This window comes from Onychostruthus taczanowskii, unplaced genomic scaffold, assembly GCF_017590055.1.
Source record: "Onychostruthus taczanowskii isolate IOZ18803 unplaced genomic scaffold, ASM1759005v1 scaffold51, whole genome shotgun sequence".
Lineage (NCBI taxonomy): Eukaryota > Metazoa > Chordata > Aves > Passeriformes > Passeridae > Onychostruthus > Onychostruthus taczanowskii.
Genome location: NW_024502680.1, coordinates 4,415,367 through 4,437,075, shown reverse-complemented (window position 1 = coordinate 4,437,075; position 21,709 = coordinate 4,415,367). Strand labels below are relative to the sequence as shown.

The following is a 21,709-nucleotide window of genomic DNA, read 5'->3' as shown; positions in this document are numbered from 1 at the left end:
TCATTCTATCCCCACCATGGGCAGGGACACCTTCTACTATCCCAGGTTGCTCCAAGCCCTGTCCAACCTGGCCCTGAAGACTGCCAGGGCTCCAGGAAGCCACAGGGATCCAGCAGTCACAGCTTCTCTGGGCACCCTGTGCCAGGGCCTCAGCACCTTCCCAAGGAAGAACTTCTTCCCAATATCCCATCTAAATCTTTCCTCTTTCCTCTAAAACCATTCCCCACTGTACTGTGTAAAAAGTCTCTCCCTCCTTTTCATAATCCCCCTCTAAGCACTGGAAGGTCTTCCCTAGAGCCTTGCCTTCTCCAGGCTGCAGACCCCCAGCTCTCCCAGCCTGTATCCAGAGCAGAGAAGCTCCAGCCCTCAGAGCATCTCCGCAGTCTCCTCTGGACTTACTTTAACAGGTCCACGTTTCTTCTGCTGAGGACTCTAGAGCTGGATGCAATATTCCCAGTGGGATCTTTTCATTAAATGAGAACACAACACGGGAGGGATCACTCCAATATTTCCCTGCCAACAGCAGCTCAGGATGAAACCAGATCTTAGTAAAATACCCTCAGAGCTTGGTGGTGAAACCTTGCTCGCACTTCTGCCACAGCATTTGAATGAGCGTTTCAGGACTGCCACATCTTCCTTACACTAGTGAGGTTTGAAGTTTTACAGATTTTATACAAGGACACAAGCCCTCATTTTGATTTTTCCTGGAATGTTTAGGTCTATTAGGAGAGGTGAAGTACCTAGATGAGGTATACAACTAACTCTGCAGCCAGTGCAGAGCACCCCAGGCAACCCCTTCCCCATTATTTCAAGACAAAATAAACAGTACAAAAAATACAAAGCACAGCTGCCACCAATTCAAATTATCCTGAATACTCAGATGCAAATCTGAACATTAGACCTGGATTCCTCAACAGAAAAACTAAATACTGCAATGATGCTTTTCTTAAAAAAGGGGGAAAATGAATAAGGCAGAGGTGCTCTGGAAATCACGTGCTGCAGTTCACACCCTGTACTCCTGTTGTGACACTGACAGAGTTTTCCTTGTGTGCTCTTACAGATTTTCTACTTTAAAATTACACACACATACAAGCAACACATTCACTACAGCTTACAGCTCTAACTGTACTTACTTACAGCTTAATGCAGCAAATTCCCTGAAATTTGGGGTAATGTCCTTGTATGCCTTTCAGTGAGCCAGAGCACTCATTTGGACACTGGAAATAACCATGTCCACTTAAAATGCTGGCTGCCAGAAAGAGTTTTTAAACTAACTTTCTGATTTTTCTTTTTTAAGTCATTCCTTGTAAAACTACCTCTTCTCACTCTTCTTGCCTGTAAACAGGTTTTTATCTGAAGTGCCAGAGAAAACAAATCCAAACCAACTAGAACTGGTACACAGGCTACACATCAAAATATATTAAACAGACAGAAAAAGCCTGAAACTATATCATAATTCAAAATATATAAATAATTCTTATGCTCATGTGGAAATTGATTTTTGCCAAGCCTACACGACAAGTAGAGGAGCCAGTAAGGGAAAATATGAAAAGCCCCAACATTTGTGTTAATATGACTACCCCATACACTACTTACAATTTGCAAATCAAATGCATGATAAAAATGCCCTAAACACAGATATTTAAATAAATGTACAATGCTTCAAACACCAATTGTGAATGGTTAAACAAATTGAATATTCAAAGTGATTTAATACATCCCACCAATATTAGTACACTTTGAGGGAGTTACTATCCATGGCTGTTTATATAGGATACAGTAGCACCACAGGCAAAAAAATTGATTTTACAGCTCAAGAACAAAATACTTTTTAAAAAATAAAAATACAAAATGAAAAACACAGTTATCAACTGAATAGACAGAAGGCTTGTGAAAGCTACAACCAGGCAGCATAACCAGCACCCTGGGAATCTGAAGCGCTTCCAAAGGAAGCTGTCCAGTTAAAATAATATTGAAACAGTTGACAAAACATAATATTGCACTTAGAAAGCTGCAAAAGACTGAAAAAAATCTACTTTTATTGTTGTACAAATTCTGAGTTTAACAGATAAGCATAGGTAACTGTGCCTGTTCATTAAACAATAAACGGCATTCCATAGGCAGAATTAGGAGATTTCAGTGAAATATGACAGAGCAGGAGTAAAGCTCCAGAAAATGCATCTTCATTAGGCTCAGGCATTTACACACCAAAAGAATGCAGCTCTCAGACCTTGCTCTAGCTTATTATCTTGCCCCAATAACAGCTGTGCAATTCTAAAGCAGATGAAGATGTTTGTGAGTGAGACTGAACTCAGATAAAACAAACCTCCAAGCCCAAGGTCTGACAGGCTCAGAACACAAACTCAGTGAGGTGACAACACAGAGGTGTCAGTCCATGGTGTCCTCACACACAGACACCACCCCAATTCCAACTTAGAGCTATTTATTTCAATAGAAATAGAGAGACAGCAGTTATGTCAGGGGTCTAATTCCACTGCAAGGGATGCATGATGATAATTATGGAAAAACATCAGACATCACAGCACTGCCTTCACCTCCAGCCTCACTGAGCCCTGGTCACAGGAAGATGAAGGGAGGCAGCACTAATACTCCATTCCCTCAGCCAGAAGAACACAAACAGCAGCCCAAGCAAATCCTGGGCCACATCCCAGCTCCAAAAACCCATTTAACAGAGTCCTCCCACTAAGCTGGTACCCATCACAACGACACTGCAGTCACCACATGGGGCAACTCACATCACCCAGCACAACAATTTGATGCCTTCCAAATCTTCCTCTTTTTAATTCACAATACCAGTAGCTGCCTACTGGCAGCAAGGTACTGTTCAGCAAGGGTGAACATAGAAAAAAGGGCATAAAACATTTTTGCTGGAACAAGTGAGCAAGGTATGCTTACACTTTGTGTTTATTTGAAAATCCAAATGCATATATTTTTTAATTTAAAAAAAATTATTCTCTTCATAAATTTTATTGAACTAGGGAAGAAGGCCATACCTTTAGAAATGGTCAGCTTTCCAAGAGTTTGTCATCTAAAGGAAAATTTTCTCAGGTCCTTTCAATTGTTAAGAAAACAGGAAGCAAATTTCAGTAAGCCATTTCAATAGAGTAAAACAAGAGATCAAGATCTCTATTAAACTTGGCAGCAAAGACAGAGCCCACAGAATATCCATCTGAGCAGCCCCTTGCCACCAGCCTGTCCCACTCTGCTACTGGGGAATGGCTCATCGTCCACTGTCAACCAGCTGTGGCTGCCCCATCCCTCTGGAAGTGTCCAAGGCCAGGGTGGACAGGGCTGGGAGTAACCTGGGACAGTGGGAGGTGTCCCTGGACATGGGACTGGATGGGCTGTAAGGTCCCTTCCAACCCAAACCATCCTGGGATTCTACAACAAGGTATGTGTGAGAGCAGAGGCAGCAAATGAGAAACCAAAAGAAAACACTGATGGCATCCTCATCTCATTTAGGAAATTAAAAACATGACCAAGAGAAAGGGACAATAAAGACCCCAAGCGCTGAGGATTATTGACAAGTTATTTGACAAAACCCTTCAGGGCTGGGCAGCAAAAGCTGCTTCAGTAGTGCAGGATCCATGGTCACTCTTGTTAAGCAGAGCAGCAAGGAATGAAAGTCACATCTACTTCAAATCTTGACCAAGATCCTTGAAACAAAGATTTCTCCAGTGCAGATGTGTTTATATTTAGAAAGCTGCATCTCACTCTGGTCCAGGGGCTTAGGAAGTGCTGAGGAATTGAAGTGCATCCACCACCAGTCTCTCAGCCAAGCAAGAGCAGGCACAAAGGTGCTGCCAAAGACTTACAGCCAAAGATCTTCAATCCCAGAGCAAGAAAGATCTCCAATGAGCCCTGCCTAAAGTGTTACAAGATAACGCTCAGTGCCAACCATGTGTCTGACAAGTATCTCCTAGCAGCAACAGGGAATGAAAGAAAAAGTCATTTAAATCCTGATGGTGTTCATAAAAATTTTCTTTTGCAGGAGTAACAGTCATCACCACCACAAATTAAACCCAATTAAAAATCATTTCATCTCCGTATTTTCACTTATCCTTCATTCTTTCAGTTTATTCCCTAACCTTTCATTCTAATTCTTTTAAGACACTAAAACTTTATTATATGAAATGTTCCAAGTTGCAGACAGATTGATGTGGATGTATAGGTTGACCAGAAGTCTTAACTTCTTCCACAGCAAAACTCCATCCAGGTTTACCAAGACTGAGTACATTTCCTTGTGCTGCAAAAAGACTTTCCATCATGCACACAACAAGCCAAGGAGAATGAGAATTATGCCTCTCAGAAGTAAAATATTTTACAATGGAATAATTATTAATGAACAAGGAAATAAAAGATATCACAACCACACATTAAAACACACAGCCCTGCTTGCAAGGAAACCACCCAAACCAGCTCTACTGAACTATCCTGAATTTGTATTTTTTATTTCCAGCAGCTACCTGGGAAAACAATCTACATCTAAAAATCTCAACACCAATTCCCTCTAAAAATATATACATAAAAACATAAAATCCCTGCAAATAGGCCCAAAGGGCTGAAAAGAAAAAGCAGTGCTCACAAAAGCAATGAGTCCTCAGCCAACACATAGTTTGGTTACTGCAAAATAGCCTCATCCCAAAAGTCAGGAGGAGGTACTTCCCTGAACTTCCTGGCTGCAGCAATCAAGGCTCTCTTTACCACAAAGAATTACTTCCTAAGCTTGGGCACTGGTATCAAAGAGCCTTAGCACGTTGGCATCAGATTAAAATTAACTGTTCTTGCTGCTCAAGAGCTTTGAAAATCCCCGACTTCACTCTTCTCTTTGCTTTTTCCACTAAAGGGGTAGAAGCAGAAAATATTTCACACTTGGTGATAATGCCCCAGCTCTGACAAATCAAAGATTTCACATAATTTATTTTCATAGTAGTGACAGCTAGCACTTCACACATGGAAAATAAAAGGCTGTTTCAAAGCCAAAAATCATTTAACAACATTAGGGACCTATTTGCTATGCCACAGAAAACGATGGCGGTATTTTGTGAGATCCTGTTCATTTTTGTGTGCTTGATCTGAAGCAGCATTCCCAAAAGCTCAGCAAACACGTGAAAAAGGCAGGGGCAGAAATCCAGACCCTCCCAGGCTGTTACAGAGCATTAGTGTCAGATCCCTCAGAACGTTCCCAAGCCAAGTTTAACATCAGGGATTCCTTTTCCAGCAGTCAATTCCCTGTCGTGGATCCCCACAGAGGGACTTTGGGATGACTGGAATAACTGGTTTGGGGCCAGGGGAGGGCAAAACCCAAACTGTGGCTGGTGCCACCTGCCCAGGTGGCCCCAAGTAACAAATTCATGGTCACGTATTTTTGTCTCAATTAATGCCAGCAGGTGGATTTAATGTTCTGGTAAAATTTCAAGCACTCAGCTTATTTAACACAAATATAAAATACCAAGCTTGCCTTTTAAACAATGGTTTTGAATTTTATAAGTTGCTCACTTTCAAACATTAAGATATTTTTATTATTTTGATTCTTTTATTTGGTTTCATTTCATTATTTTGGTTATTTTTCATGGTAAAGCAGATAATTCACAAGCTGAAGCCCCTGCCAATGAGCTATTTCCACAAGAATCTGCCCAGCCAGGTTCTGCTGGAGCCCAAATCCCCAGATCCCTTTAAACAGCCTTTTGCTGCAGACAGGCTTAGGGGAAAGATACTGTCATTCTTCCAGGTTCTCACTTTACTGGAGACCTTTTCAAAAGGAAATGGGTTAAATATTCAAAGGTGACTTTTAAAAGCATCTTCCAGAAGCAGTTTTTTCTTGCTCTTGTCCAGGAGATACCTCTGCTAGCTAAAGCAGTTCTAAAATGACTGTAAATGAAATACTAATGCAACGTAGAGTAGAAAACATCCCATTTCTAAAATAAACCCCACACTATCAGATAACTCCAATTTTACTCGTTAAAGAAGCTGTGGGAAAGCTGACATTGGGTACACACTGAGTCAAACATCCAGCACCTAAAACAGGAAGCAGAAAACTTTAGGAGGAAAAAAAAGTAGAAGTTGAACTGGAAAAACTTTTCTGTGTATTTCCATTCCTTACTACACCTGCCAGCTGCCCTCCCTCTGATTCACACGATCTTAAATCCCTCTCTTATCACTGAGCACCACTTCAATCACACTCACCACTGCCCCAATATGTTGGCTCCTTCCCACAGCTGCTTCTGGGTTAAATCAAACTACAGAATTAAAAATAATTAAACCTGTCTTATCAAAGTAACTCCTTTCAAGATGTAAAACAACTTTTGCTAATTAGCTGAGAGAACTAAGATGCAAATATCACTCAGCTTTGGGCTACACCAACACCAGTGCTGGGCTCAGATCTTTTGGGAAACAATGATCTATCAAATACACAAAGCTCCCAGTATTTCCATGAGTATTAAAAATACTGTATTTCCCTAGTAAAATGTATTCATTCAAACAATTTTAAGCACCAATACATCATTAAGAGACTGAAGTGAAGACTTTTTTAAAGCATTTCAAATTCACAAATAGAAATTAGACACATCCATCTGAAAACTTCAAAATCCACTTGTTTTGCCCCAAGGGAAAGAGCTGTCTCACCAATTTTTGGAGCATTTCTATGTACTGTAACCTTTAGAGAGCATAAGGAATTCCTACTATGAATTCACAGTGTATCTAATCAAAATTTATCTCAACAGAAAAACCGAAACTCAGTTTTAAGTCATCTTGTTAACACTTACATCCCTGCCTGCCAGGTGAGACATTTTCAGAGCCTGGTTAATCCCCATTTCCAGCTGAGAAAACAGAAAGAAGCTGAGAAAACATCAAGAATGATCCACTTAAAAAAAACCAGCAAGTCAGATAGAGAACTAGGACCAAAACCCGCATTTCCAGCTCTCAGTGGCAGACACTGCCCACTAACTACATCAGTTAAAATACAAACACTGAAGCGTGTATTTTCCCTTTAAAGGAAACAACTTTAACAGCTTTAGGTAAAATTATGCTCTGAGTTCTCACAAACCCTGAATAGTGAAATAAGGCTTGAACTAAGCTCCATTTGCACTTCACACCTAGTGGGTCACTAGGAGATTTCTTCTCACCTGAAAGCCTCTACTACCTCTTACCACCTGCATTTAAATGCAAATAAGAGCTTTCAAAAGTCTTATCAAGCTCAAGACACAGGAAAGCAGAGCCCGATAAGAATCCTGAGGCCTCCAGGGAACACTGCAGAGTTTCCTTGCTAAAATGAACCAGTGCCCTGCCCAAGGGCTTCTTGTCCTTTGCCCCCAGGTGAGTACTCTGGACTCCTCCCCACCTCCTCCGGAGAGCTGGCAGGAGATGCTGCCTCCTCCATGGTGCCTTCCTGGTCAAACTGCCCTTGCCAAGAGGCAGAACCAATCCAGCTCGGCATTAATTGGACTTTTATCTTTCCTTGGAGCCAGCCTGGCACCCAGCTGAATGGTTATCCCTGGGAGGGCAAGTGGCAACCAGGATCAAGGCACCTGCAAAGGTTCAGTCCCTGGCACTGCCAGGGCTGGCAGAAAAACCTCTGAGAGGACACCGTGCCCTCCAAGCCCAGGGCAGACAGTCACCTTTTGTTCAGAGAAAAAGGAGACTCAGGGGTGACCTTATCAACTCTCTGCAGCTCCTGAAAGGTGGCTGTGCTCAGCTGGGGCTGGGCTCTTTCTCCAGGCAGCACTGACAGAACCAGAGGACACAGCCTCAAGCTGTGCCAAGGGAAATTTAGGTTGGATGTTAGGAAGACGTTTTTTACAGAAAGGGTGATAAAGTTCTGGAATGGCTGCCCAGGGAGGTGGTGGAGTCACCATCCCTGGGTGTGTTTAACAAAGCCTGGATGTGGCACTGGCTGCCACGGTTTAGTTGAGGGGTTGGGGCTGGGTTGGATGACAATCTTTAAGGTCTCTTCCAACCTGGTGATTCTGTGAATTCAGATTTAGGAGGGAGGTGCCTGCATGGAAACTGAAAACAGACCACGGCACAGCCTTGCTGAATCAATCCCAGCCCTGAGGAGTGCCTCGGCTTTGATCATGCTTCCAGGAAAAGAAGGGAAAGCTCCACAAGCACCTTACTTCTGCCTCTAGCCAGCTGCCAGCAGTGGCCAGCAACCCACAGCAGGTGCCTGGCTGCTCACATCCCCTCCTTCCCACGGCTCTCCCAGCACCAGGCTCTGCTCCCACGTCCCCAGGGATGCCTGGGACACTCAGCTCCCTCCAAAGCTGTGTGCCAGTGTGGGAGGCAGGACTGGGAGCTCTGCTGGTGCTGTCCCTGGGCCGGGCCATCCCGAGCAGCCTGTGTGACTCTCGGGCTTGTTTGCAGAACAAAGAGCTGCTTCACAGGCACTCAGGAACTGTGTGTGTTGTGAGCAACGAGAGAACACTGGCACAAACCTCAGAGCACAGAAACCTCCTCATGCACAAAACAGATAAAAGGAGGGAAAACCCAAACAAAACCAACCCAAGACAGATGTGAGGGCTCTGAAGCAGAAGAATCTCACTAATAACACACAGACCTACACTGGGGTCCCTACAGCTTTTCTTGTCACAAGAACAAAACCTGCAGCATCGACCAATACCCTTAATTATGAAGTTACTTTGAAACCAAAGGTGCTTGAATAATTTCCCCCTTTAAACACAACCAAAAGGTTGGCCAAATCAACCCAAGCACCCTTGGGATTTTAAAAGGGTATTAATTTAAACGTGCCCAAGACTGGAGGTGCCTTAAGTGGCTGAAGCATCCACCCACCTAGGCCAGCATCCAGCCCAGAGAGGGAGCACGAGCCTGCAGGAATAAACTCACACTGTTGGTCAAAGGCCCAAGCTGTATCCCAGCACAAATTTCATCCCAGTAAATCTGCCTCTGACAAGAGGCTGCCCAGCAGGACACAAGCCTCAGATGCACTGAATAAGCTGCGTGGTGACGAAAAGTGCAAAATACACAGACAGAGCCAAAATTCCACAGTTAACAGCATGGTATTCTTGTTTTAACAACCACCTCTGTATAAAGACCAGCCAAATTCCATATGCAACCTAGCACAGAAAATCAAAGTTACTCTCCCTCCAGCATTTCTGTTCTGCCCTCCAGAACTGCAATATCCAACCAGTGAACTTTAGAGTGAGGTTTTTTCCTGCAAAATACATTATCCAGAGCATTTTGTTTAAAGTGCTTTTACTATCTCAAAGATTCTACTCAAAAGCTTGTAAAACAACGACTTTGCATTTTTGTATTTCTACTTTCCTTCTATTTCATTTCAGTCTGTAATGACCAGCCAGTTCCCTGGTAACATATGCTTTAACCAGCCTCCACAATATCCCTGTAAATTTAATTACTATTGTCTCTAAAACGAACAAACTGATGAACAAAGTAGCTAATCCCTGTTTTTTTTAAGGAAATACCACCCCAGGACTCACATTATGAGGACACTCCAACTGCAAAGCAAACCCCAGACTCTCTAGAGCGGGCACTGCTTTTTGAAGTACAAAAAAAAAAAGGCAAAACCTGAGAAAAGCAGAAAGAATAAAAACTTCACAATATACCACACCTAACACTGCTATTACTGCAGGACCTCTAGAGCAATGTTTATATTACATACCCAGACAGCGCTGGCCGTAGGGCAGCTCGTGAACCGGTTTATTTTGGCTACAGCAAAGCACAGCCTTGCTCCTCGAAAGCAGCTGATGAACTCTCTGCTCCCAAAGCAGCCTTTGGGCACCTGCCACATGGACCAGGCTACACCCAGCTTCGCTCTCCTCGCTCCCCACTGCTGTTAACCTACTGAAAGTACATTTAGATCAGATATTAGCAAGAAATTGTTCCCTGTGAGGGCGCTGGCACAGTTGCTCAGAGTAGCTGTGGCTGCCCCATCCCGGGAAGTGCCCAAGGCCAGGCTGGACGGGGCTTGGAGCAGCCTGGGACAGTGGAAGGTGTCCCTGCCCATGGCAGGAGTGGCACTGGATGGGCTGTAAGGTCCCTTCCAACACCAACCACGTTTCATCTCTGTGATTCTAACCCACCCTGCTCGGCTTCCACGGGCTAATCACAAAAAGCGGCCAGGGACTCCGAGCAGTAAGGCGCGGCGGGTGCGGAGCCCAGGCAGCAGCAGCAGCAGCAGCCCTTTCCGCAGGGACGGATATATATAAGTATAAATATATAATAAAAATTTATATAAATAAATTTCAATATAAATATTTATTTACACATATATATTGGTTCTTTATATATATATATCTTTTAAATATATAAAAAAAATATTGTATTTCTCTGGACCAGGGTCAGAGAAAAATAAGAGAGCCTGACAGCATTTAAAAATTAATTTTTTAAATTATATATATAATACAGAAATATTTATATTATTTATGTATACTATATATAGAATTGGTTTATATATATTTGTGTATATATATATAATTGGTTTATATATTTGTGTATATATATTATATATGTATATAATTGTTTTATAATAAATATCACATACATCATCTATATCATGTGTGGTATAGTAATTTATATTGAGTCTATAAAATACATATATTTAATGTATATATGTACTGCTTCATTATATATTTTATATATAAAAATATATACTATATCTGTAACATTTCTCTTTTTCTAGGCTGTTTGGACCTCTTCTTTTTCTCTGGCTGTGGACAACAATCCACTTTCAGGGGGCAAAGTCCACCGCCCTAAAAAACCCAGCATCCACCTAAACTGGCTCTCCTCCACCCGTTTGTGGTGCTTAATTCAGAGTTTATTTCCTGGGTGCTTTATTTTGGGAGGAAAGCGGGTTCAGCCCCAGGCGGGGCCTTCCTGCAGGGTGTGAGTGTGTCCCCCAGCCCTGCCCTGGCTCCGGGAGGGAACCCCCCTTTCCCAGGAGTGTGGAGGATCAGAGCACCGCGGAATGGAATCACGGAGTGTCCTGGGCTGGAAGGGACCTTGGAGCCCATCCAGTGCCACCCCTGCCATGGCAGGGACACCTGCCACTGTCCCAGGCTGCTCCAGCCCCGTCCAAGCTGGCCCTTGCAGGGATGCGGGGCAGCCACAGCCGCTCTGTCCGTGGTGTTCCTCCTCTGTCCTTGTCCTCTCCCTCCGGCACTGCAGGGGGCTCATTCTGTGTGTTCTGTGCCAGAACAAGCGAGCCCTGCTCGGGGAACTCCTCGCAGCCCACCCGGCACAGGCCCACAGCTCTGCCGGCAGCAGCAGGACACACAGAGCCCGCTGTGCTGCCGCTTCCAGGGGGAGACGCAGCTTCCAGGAGATCCAGCAGGAACACAGCATGTATGCGCCCTCAAGGCTTCTCCCCCAAAATCCCCGGGGTCCATTTCATCTTCCATGATTTCTCCAAGCTTCCACCTGCCCTGGGGGCGGGATCTCAGCTCCTCCGTCTGCCCAGGTTTGAAGCAACATCCAATTTTCCTTGTGGAAGGAGCAGGACACTCACCAGGCAATTCCCCTTGCCCAGCTCTCAGGGAATGGATCCACAGACACCCCAATCCTCCCTGCAGGTCCAGGCACATCCCAATTTCCAGCCAACACCTGCTGGCTTTCTGCTCCCTCGCTGTCCAGAGCAGCTCTGCAGAGCCACAGAACCCCTGTCCCTGCAGATGTGCCCATTTTCCACGAACAGCATTCCTGAGTGACCCCGATCCACAGCCGTGCTTTCACTTCTCTTCCCACGTTTGCTTTTCCCTTTCTGACTCAGCCCAGCCACTGCTAATTCACCTCTGCAACAGCCCTGGAGCAGCCACAGCAGGTTTGTGGCTTCACCCTTCCCTGGCCTTCCTCCCCATCCCTCCTCACCTCTCCGTGCTGCCTCGGCCTCCTACCCCCAACCCCTCTCAGCTCCAGCTCCATTTGCAGAATCCTGACTCCCCTCCCTCCCTTCTGTCTCCCTCCCCAGGCACAGCTTTTCAAGAGGGTTTTTTTTGGGTTTTTTTTTGTTATGCCCATTTCTTTGGGATTCAGAAAGCCTTAATTCCCAACACACCCTTTAATGCCCCATCCCCTTTTCTTTCCCTGCTCTGATTCAGTCCTTACACATATTAAGGATGGGGATGTTTGTGTCCAACCCTCCTTGTGGTTCTTGCCAAGAAGTCCTGAACACCTCATTTCTGTCTCCAAAACTGCCAGAATTTTTGCACAGGGCACAGTTCCTCCTCTGATCTCTGTGATCCCTCTGGAGCTGGCACTTGAATCCTCCTGCATGGCACACCTGCTAAATTCTGCACTGCCTTAGGTGACAGCAGTTTCTGCTCTGACAGAGAGATTCACTGGCAAATTCCTTTGTAATTAACACTGCTATGGTTATCAGACTTATTTACAGTTTGTAAGGAAAAACGTGTCTGCTATATTTATAATACAAGTGCCGTGGATTTGAAAACAGCAAATACTTGCCACAACAAAAACCAAGCCTTGTGAAGCTCTGCCATTCCTCTCATATTTTACATTCATCAGAATCAATTACTTAGGTTCAGTTGAAAAGGTGATTAATGGCAATCTTGATATAGGCTTTACTTCCATATTTTTTCCACCTGCAATATTTTTTTTTCATTCCCATTCCCCTTCCCTAGGTTTTGTCAGGGAGATTGATTTAGCTGAGGGATTAAAAAAAAACCTGGTGTTAAAAAACAGGCAATGAATTCCTGTCCCTCAGCTCTGGCAATCTGGGATGTTGCCATTCCAAGGGTCAAGCTCCAACCCAGAGTCACTACAGAGCACAGGAACAAACCCAGCTCTGGGAATGAAACATCCCACCTGGAGATGAGTGGCACAGTGCTGGTCCCAGTGCTGACAGGGCTGGACAGCCCAAATCTCACTGATTGTTTCCAGCCTGCCATGGAAGCAGTCACAAGGAATTCACTCTGCTGAATTCCAGCTGGAGAAAGATGCCCAAGGAACATCGATGAAAGGCTGCACAGGGAGCCCTTGGAAGGAATTTTCATTCATCCCCTCACACACACTCTCAGCCAGATTCCCTGCTTTGGCTGATTTACTCGAGGTTTATGTGGTATAAAATCTCTTTTCCCCACACGGGGGTTACCCTGGGCTCCCAGTGCCACCTACTGACAACTGCAGACAGCGCCCGAGCTCCGCTGCTCCAGAGCCTCTCGGCTTTTCCATTAGGTAATTTCCTCTCCATTTCCTTCTATTTATCAACTGTCCTGGAGACTGAATGTACATCTCCTAAATATTTGCTTCTAGTCACTATCCTGTCCTTCACTTTCATCTTCCAAGGGTTTCTTTCCTCTCATGAAATAGGGTGACATTTCTCCAAATTTTCTAAACTCTTTCAATTCTGACCAATTGCTCAGCCTGGAGAAAAGGAGGCTCAGGGGAACCTTCACAACTCCTGACAGGACATGGAGCCAGGTGAGGGTCGGGCTCTTCTCCCAGGAAACAGGGACAGGACAAGAGGAAACAGCCTCAAGCTGTGCCAGGGGAGGCTCAGGATGGATATCGGGAAAGGTTCCTCTTGGGAAGGGTTGCCCAGCACTGGCACAGCTGCCCAGGGCAGTGTTGGGAGTCCCCATCCCTGAAGGGATTTCATAGACCTGTGGATGTGACATATGGAGACATGGGTTAGGAGTGGCTTTGGCAGCACACGGGGAATGGTTGGGCTCAATGATCTCAGAGGGCTTTTCCAACCTTAATGACTGTGATTCTGATTAGGCCAAGAGCAGCCAAGGGCCAGAGTCATTAGGATGAGAGAGATAGAGATCACTGACATGTCCCAGGTAGGCACAGAATGTCTCTTCACAAACTCATACATAAACCATCTGCACAACAAGCTTAAAATTCAGAAATTTTAATGACTCAATAATGTTTTTCATACCCTTAATAACCAATCCCTGAGTCAAAAAATACAAACACCTCTGTGAGAGGCAGCACTGTATTGGAAGCAGGGAATAGGAGCCCCAAACCCACTCCTGATTGTTGCCTCATTGCCCACAGCAGTGCTTTCAGCTTTTTGAGGCTTCTTCCTTCTCTCCATCTGCTTTGGATATTGACAGCACACCCAAAATGTGCTCTGGGCTGGGGAAGGCATTTGTAAGCATTATGAGCCAAAGGAACCATAAGCCATTACGGGACCCTTGCACCCCCTAAGACATAACTAAGAGCAGAGCAGGATCCATCCAGGAGCCCGGTGTAGGCTGCAGTTGGCTGTGCTGGATGGAGGTCAGACATCCCACATTCCTCAGGTCACTGCGGGAAGTGTCCGTACTTGCAGGCAGCAGCGAGGATCAGGCCAGAGCAGAGCCCTGTGGTGAGCAGGGTCAGGGCACACACCAGGGAACTGTGCTCCCTGAGCCCCACGGGAACCCTCAGCATTGATTCCTCATATGCCTACAAAGAAAAATAAATAGAACACACTCATTTGACCAGCTGTTTCTTTTTGACTGCAACTGAGAGGATGAGGAACCAAACCCTGATTTAATTAGCACTCAGCTAAAGCTTCTTCTGAGACTCAATATCAGAACCAGGATGGGACATCTCCTTTTAATTCACTGCTGCACTGCACAGCTCAGGAAATGGATCTGCTGCCATCTGTATCCCTGGATCTCTGCTCCCACTCCAGCCACTGAGGATATGTCTGGAATGTTGCAGGGAGAGCAGCTCCCAAGGTGAGCTCAGACCACTAAGGACACAGATTTCTCCAAAGTCAACAACCATTTGGTTTTTTCATTCATACAGGAAACTGCAAAATGTTTATGGACAACATCTACAGATGTACCAGTGGCCTGCAGGTATCTTAAATATGGGAAGGCACACGTGTTACAACAACAACAACAGATTATTTTATTATATAAATCAGTCTAATTTCTGAATCTCTACACTGCTATGGCACTTTTGGACATTAAAGACAGTTGCTGGCCACACTAAAGATCCAACTTTCCTTGGTTTTGAACACAATAAGAAACTTCATCTTTTCCTAGACACTTACCCAAACAGGTAACAACCAAGCAAATAGAAGTGGCCTTTTTTTAGGATGCTACTCCTTAAATCTTTGTAGTTTTACCAGTACTGTAGCTAGATTATCATCTTCCACTTTGCTACTGCTCTGAAGCACCAGCATTGTAAAGACTTTTCTTAATTTGGCCAGTGCCAATTGTATCCTGGGATTCCAAGTAAACCAGTAAGGGGAAAAAAAAAAATGGTCAGGAGAGCAGCCATGCTAAAGGGCCAGAAAAGCACAATCCCTGCAAACACAGCAGAAGGGCAGGATGATCCCCACTAAAAGCCAGTCAGAAAGGAAAAAAAAATAATCCTGAAATAAAAATTAATCCAGAAAGGTGTTAATCACAACAAAAAGGCAGCAGTTGTTAAAAAGAACCGAGGGAGAACTCACAGGTCTGTGTTTTGTGGTGTGCCACTGACAGGGACTGGTGGTGTCAGATGAGCAGGGACTGTCCACTGCAGCAGGTTCCCAGCACTCTGCAGACAGGTGACCTAGGGAAGGCATTCCTGCATCACCAGGAGCCAGGCAGGATAAGCAACCTGGCCTGCAAGTTTTTTCCAGATAAGGAATCTTTTCTCCCACAACAGCTCAACAGAATCTACTCCCTGGGAGCCAAGTGGTGACACACCTCTGCATGGCCAAAGTGACAATGGGCAGTCTTGGCTGTGGACTTTACAACTCTTCCCTTCTTGATAGAGCAGGTACCCAACAAAGAATCTCACCTGTGTGGTATCTTGGCCCTCCTGTCCTTAACAGGGCAAAGAATTCCTGGTTAGCCTGCAGACCCCTCAACTTTAGCCATTTAGAATTTTTCCCAAAATAAGTAAGGCCATTTCTCTTCTTGGCCTCCTGTCAGCACACAAAAGATCTCCCTCCCAATACTTTAAATCCTTCCCCATTAATCATTAAAAAGAAATGTTTTCCTGCTCATAACTAGTAAATGTGCCAGGAAGACTTAAGTGACGGGGTAGTCCTGCCTGTCCCTGTGCTTATCCCAGAAAATCATTGCTCAAATAATGCACAACAAAAAGCAATTGAAAATCATTAGTGTGCTTGACTTGGCAGGAATGATTTTGTGAAGGGACACAAAATTTGTAACAAAAATATAGGACTTAATTGTTCACATAACTTGAAATATTAATTGTAGTGGATATCAGGTTCTGGTTTCACCAGAGTTTGAGAGTCCAACCATTCCAAGTTTCAGGCACAGTTTCCTACATTCCCCCTTTATATAAAGGGAATGCAGCAACAGTGTCAGAAGCCATCTGAATACTTTGATTACTCTAAATAGGTGACAGTGGCTACTGAACACACCCTGCACAGCTCCAGCTGCCATGGGAAAAGTGGTCAGAGCAGGGGGCCTTTGGCAAACCAGGATCATGACAAACACGGATCATGACAACTGCCACGTCTTCCAGCTGGAAGAGCCCAAGCAGCACAGGGGAACAATGGCAGCAGCACAACACAGAGCAGGCTCTGACACAGAGCAGGCTCTGACACAGAGCAGGCTCTGACAAACCCCTGCCTTTGGCCAGGCAGCAGCACCCAGCGAGGAAGACAACGAGGTCTCTATCAGGGCCACGCCTTCCGCTTACATCCGCACAACTACCCAGAGCTCCACCCCAGACACGACCAGAGCTGGGATTGCCCAAGAGCATCGACGAGGATCTCACTGTGGCAGCAGCAGAGCAGCACCTCTGGGCTCTCCAGAAGCACCGAGGCCTGGGCCGTGCCCCGGGCTGGCCGGTGGTAGCGGGCATGCACGGGCACGGCGCCGCGGAAGCAGCGGGAGCAGCGCGCCTCCGGCTCCAGGAACAGCAGCAGCACAAGAGCCTTGGCCAAGTACTCAGGAGCCTCCACGTCAATGGCATCAGGAAATAACACTGCCTGCAAGCAGGGAGAGACACAGGGGTGGTTGTGATGGAAATCAAAAACTGTTTGCCTCCCTCGTTCTAACACTGAGAGTGATTTTGTGGTCGGGATGATCAAGTTGGGAATTCCAGCCTTAAGCTGTTCCAAAACACCTTTTCAAGACTGTCTTCAAGGAGTGACTCCTATGTGGGAAAAGTTCAGTGTCACTGTGCCTACAGCCAAAGCTGTGAGGTGTCAGCAAGGCCAGAGCTGCACCTCAGGCATGCCAAGGGCAGGAGCTGCCCACAGCCTTTGCACCCAAATTTTACAGCAATTAGGCACCCAAGCAGATAAAAGGCACAGCCTCTGCACAGCTCCAAAATGGGAACCAAAGACTGGACAGCAGCACAGAAAGCTGGGATGAAAACAAAGCTGGGGAGCTGCTCAGTCCAGACACACAGCACAGACTTAGAGCCCACCAGCACCTCCTTGGGGGTTTCCCTTCCACCTGCTGAAGCCCAGGCCTTTTACCAGGGCTGTGGGGCTCAGAGAGGAGCAGCAGCTCCCTGGCACATCAGCTGTGTGTGACAATAGCAGCAGCACCAGGGGATGCCAAGAGAGCTGAGCTACAAGGAGACACCAGGAAGATTATATTGTTTGGCACCTCCTTCCAGGAATAATCACCTTGGTTCAAGGAGCCAGATAATGACCGGGCATTCCAAGTCCCTGAGTCCTTGCCTGACCCACTGCCACATCTCCTGGGTTTGGGGCCATTACCTTTGTCAGGTTGTGCTGCTGCAGTGCTGCCAGCTCGTAGGGATCCACGTAGATTCCTGGAGGCAGGTGCACCTGAGCTGCCACTGCACATCCTCCTGCATCCTCCCCCAGCTCCACCTTCACCAGCAGGTCCCTTCAAACAGCAACAGGAGCAAAAAATTTACACCCACGCTTCAAAAATGTGGCACAAGACCCACAAGAGACATTTCTCAGAGGAGATGAGCTCTCACACTGAATGCAGCTCATTCTGATCACACTTCCCTGTCCAGCCTTCTTAACCTCAACCCCACAACCATGGCCAAAATGAAGTTTCACTTCTTTGTGAATGTCTCAGAACCACCAACGGCCTCCAGCTTAGAAGCTTTAGAAAGGGGCCTCCTGTTTTCCCTCCACTACAGCTTGTTAATCCCTTGATGCTGTTAACACATTCCTGACATGTGCCCAGGGATCACGGCCCAGGGACTTGATACAACTGCACGTGAAAAGAAGAGAAGCTTCTTCCAGCAGGAAATCCCGTGGCATGTTATGCTGCTGGAGGGCAGGGTGAGGACTCACCTGTGAAACCCCTCTTTCAGCAGCTCCTGTGTGACAGCGGTGTCCCGACAGGCTGCCTGCACATCTGAGGTGACACAGAGCCAACAGTGTAACAGCACAGCGACCACAGGGGCTGGAAAAGCTTTGTAACTCACGAAGGCCTCATTGCAAACCCTCTCCCAGAAGAAGGGAAGCAGTACTTGACTGTGACCAAACAGCAGAAAAGGTTTCTTGGTTCACTGGCCGAGCCATAGCTCCCAAATCTGGAGTCGCAGGGTGGTTTGGGTTGGAAGAGACCTCAAAGCCCGTTTTGTTCCAACCCTCAGCTTTGGGCAGGGACGCCATCCCCAAGCCCAGAGTACTCCAGGTCTGTCCTTGAGCAATTCCAGCCACTGCTGCTCTGGGCAACCTGTGTCAGAGCCTCCGCACCCTCACACGGAAGAATTCCGTCCCAATAACCCATCCATCCCATGGCGGCCCGCTCCGCACGCCCCGCGCGGGCTGTCCCCAGCGCCGCCTGACCGCGCGGGGCCCGCTCACCCATTGCTCCGCGGCGCCCTGTCCCTCAGGCGTTGGTGAGGGCAGCCCGAAAGGGGCCTTGGGCGGAGAGGGCCTTTACCGCCGGGGCTCGGCGGCGGCGGCGGAGCCATGGCAACCGCCCGAAGAGGCAGGGCCGACCGGGGGGAGGAGCGGGAGGAGGAGGGAGAGGAGGAAGAAGAGGAACAAGAAGAGGAAGAAGAGGGAGAAGAGGTTTTCTGCGCCAGCAGAGTGGCCGGGCCCTGCGCACCCCGCTCTCCTTTCCCGGCGGTTCCCCGCGGGCACTCACGGAGGGCGCAGAGCAGCGCGCCCAGCCCGGCCCCGACCCCAGTGACAGAGCCCTGGACACATCCCAGAGAGGGTGTGGAGTCTCCTCACCGGGGATATCCCAGAGCTGTCTGGACACAATGTGTGCCATGGGCTCTGGGATGGCCCTGCTGGAGCAGGGAGGTGGCACCGGGTGGCCGCTGTGCTCCCTCCCAGCCTGGCCCGTCCCGGGAGAGGCAGGCGGCACCGGCCCGGCCCCGCTGCCCCTCGGGCTCGCAGGTCGGGCTCGGCCGCTCGCGCGGCAGGAAAGCGGCAGGAAAGCGGCTCTGAGCGGCACCGGGCGCGGGCGCGGCCCTGCCCGCAGCCGGCTGTGCTGCCGGGGCCGCTGCTGGCGCCGGCAGGGAAGGGCTCAGCCCGGTTCCCGCAGATCCAAAGGCTCTCTGCCGCAGATCCCAAGGGCTGCTCATCTTCGTAGAACCCCGGAATGGTTTGGGTTGGAGAGACCTTACAGCTCCTCTCGTTCCACCTTCTGCCATGGGCAGGGACACCTTCCACTACTCCACGTTCCTCCAAATCCCCACCAACCCAACGCTGGAAATTTTCCATTTTTAAGGACGTTACTGCATGTTCAAACTCTTTCCTATGTGATTTTTTACCAAGGGAGAAGTGTTTCCAATCCTGCCTCAAAGTAGCTTTTCAACATTAATGTGATTTTCCTTGATGTGGAAAAATACATTGATTTTTTGGGGTAAAATACGTCACTTTGCCTTACTGCAGTCTGGAAATCACCTTCATGTTTGACATATTTTTATTCATTTAAAACCAATTTTTATTTGTTTTAAACCAATAAAAGTATTTAAACCAATAAAAATATTTAAACCTATAAAAATATTGGGTTTTAACCTATTTATTTTATTAAAACTAAAAGTAACACCTGCAGTCAGTGCTGTCCACTGAGCTGGGAACAGGATCTGCAGCAGATTTGGATTTTTAAGTCCCCTCTAATTTAATTTCATAATTAAATTAGAATGGGCTTTAAGGCCCGGTCAGACCCAGACCACTCTGGGGTTCTGTGATTTTGCTGAACTCCTGACACAAGGAGCAGCACTGAGAGACTCTGCCACCTGCTTTCCTTTTCCCTGCTTCCCAGGGAGAGCTGCTGCAGGCTCTGATGGAGCCAGGATGACTTTCAGTGCACAGAAATGCGGGATCTGCTTCCAGCCCCCGTCCATCATTCTCATCTACAGAGACAACAGCCAGGACAAGACTCGGCAGCGCATCATGCCCGTCAGGAATTTCTCCAGGTTCTCAGGTGGGGGGCGTTCCTTCCTGAATGCATGCATTCTTTCCTTGCTGTCTGCATTCACTCACTCTTTTCCCCAGCTGCATGCAGAGCCCATTGGCAGCAGCCTTGCTGGGAGCACTGGGTGCCCTCCTAGCGGCGTGCAGGGAGGGGCTGTGCTGGGTAATGCTGCCTCTCCCAGGAGCCCAAGGTTACATCTCAGTGGCTGGAGGGTTTGGAGACATCCCTGGGGAGGGTTTGGGAGGGGCTGTGTCAGTGGGAAGAGGTTTGTTGGAGCTGCAGGTGCCTGTGCTGGCTCTCCCCAGACTGCGGCAGGGCTGCCGAGCAGCTGAAGAACAACCCTCGGCACAAGGCCTACCTGGAAGGGGTCTCGCTGCACCAGCTCCAGAAGCTCTACAGCTTGCTGAGAGGTCATTTGGAAGGACAGAGCCTTTCTGAGAGCTTGGAAAGGTTTCATAAGGAAGAGACTATTGACCCAGAGGAGGATATGAACAAACTGGATGATAAGGAACTGGCCAAAAGGAAGAGCATCATGGACAAGGTCTTTGAAAAGAACAGGAAGAAGAAGGATGACCCCGACTTCGTTTACAACGTTGAGGTGGATTTCCCACAGGATGAGCAGCTGGAGTCCTGTGCTTGGGACATGGAGTCAGATGAAGAAATCTGATTCCAGACAAAGATGGGCAGTTCAGAGACAAATCTCAGCGTCCCAGCAGAGAGAACAATGTCATCGTACATTGGCTCAGGAGAACCCGAGGTGCCACAGCTATCCCAGGCTTAAGTGAGCTTTGTTTAAGAAGCCAGACTTGATTAAATGGAAACTGCACAGCTGAAATTGTTGGCTGGTTTCAGTCTTTTCCTCCATAAAAGAATTTTAAATTATTTAATCTTTCAATTTTTTACATTTCAGTCAGCTTGGGCTGAAAATGAAGCGTTAAATATTCATGTCCTGAGGACACTGTTAAAGCTGTACTGTACAAATAGGGTGATTATTATTGCCTACTGGGAAGTTAAATATGTATCAGTCATTCTGGATAAATCAACTCTGCATTGAGAATGTTACTCTCACATTTCCCTAGCAATGCTTAAATCTCCAGTTTTAGCTTACACAAAAATAAGTCCTTACATGTAATAGAATGAATATGTTGAAAATGAATTAGTCTTCAAAGTACTTTTGAAAACACAGTGATTTCAAACTGCTGCAGTGGGATGGTTGGATTCTTACACTCCTGCATGATGCTTCCTCATAAGTGCTCAGTTCTGGGAGAATGTGCTTAAAGTACCTGAAGAACCAGAGTGGTAGAAGGTCAAAGCCTGGGGGTGGTTCTAGAGTAAGACAGAGCTGTCCCACTGAAGGTTTTAGTCCAGCTGTCTACCTTGGCTGGTCTCTACAGATCAGTCCTGTTCTCGTGTAAGAACTGGAG

The 21,709-nt window shown here is 46.8% G+C and overlaps 3 protein-coding genes across 3 annotated transcripts in view; 1 reads left to right on the top strand and 2 right to left on the bottom strand.

Moving 5' to 3' along the window:
• The window catches only part of PAK2 (p21 (RAC1) activated kinase 2), a 41,778-nt gene extending 31,966 nt beyond the window's left edge, over positions 1 to 9,812 (bottom strand). The window contains exon 1 of the mRNA XM_041416221.1: positions 9,656 to 9,812. The gene's annotated coding sequence lies outside the window, so the exon portion shown is untranslated. The remainder of the gene's footprint in view (positions 1 to 9,655) is intronic.
• A 4,036-nt stretch (positions 9,813 to 13,848) lies between these two features.
• Positions 13,849 to 19,777, bottom strand: PIGX (phosphatidylinositol glycan anchor biosynthesis class X). The gene is made up of 7 exons (XM_041416187.1): positions 19,772 to 19,777; positions 19,005 to 19,056; positions 18,200 to 18,263; positions 17,645 to 17,777; positions 16,690 to 16,903; positions 15,407 to 15,507; positions 13,849 to 14,403 (listed from the first exon to the last, which is right to left on the bottom strand). Exons 1-7 carry the CDS (start codon positions 19,775 to 19,777, stop codon positions 14,260 to 14,262), a joined length of 714 nt encoding a protein of 237 aa, XP_041272121.1. The 3' UTR covers positions 13,849 to 14,259.
• On the top strand, positions 18,810 to 21,342 carry CEP19 (centrosomal protein 19). The gene is made up of 3 exons (XM_041416408.1): positions 18,810 to 18,943; positions 20,128 to 20,294; positions 20,591 to 21,342. Exons 2-3 carry the CDS (start codon positions 20,165 to 20,167, stop codon positions 20,950 to 20,952), a joined length of 492 nt encoding a protein of 163 aa, XP_041272342.1. The 5' UTR covers positions 18,810 to 18,943; positions 20,128 to 20,164; the 3' UTR covers positions 20,953 to 21,342.
• Positions 21,343 to 21,709: the final 367 nt, after the last annotated feature.

Coding starts and splice junctions, on each gene's coding strand:
- PIGX (XM_041416187.1), bottom strand. Junction 17,778..18,199: donor CTGAAAGAGGGGTTTCACAG/GTGAGTCCTCAC, acceptor TGCTGTTTGAAG/GGACCTGCTGGTGAAGGTGG. Junction 15,508..16,689: donor GCTGCTCTGCTGCTGCCACA/GTGAGATCCTCG, acceptor TGCCTTCCCTAG/GTCACCTGTCTGCAGAGTGC.
- CEP19 (XM_041416408.1), top strand. CDS start 20,165: ATGACTTTCAGTGCACAGAAATGCGGGATCTGCTTCCAGCCCCCGTCC. Junction 20,295..20,590: donor GAATTTCTCCAGGTTCTCAG/GTGGGGGGCGTT, acceptor GGCTCTCCCCAG/ACTGCGGCAGGGCTGCCGAG.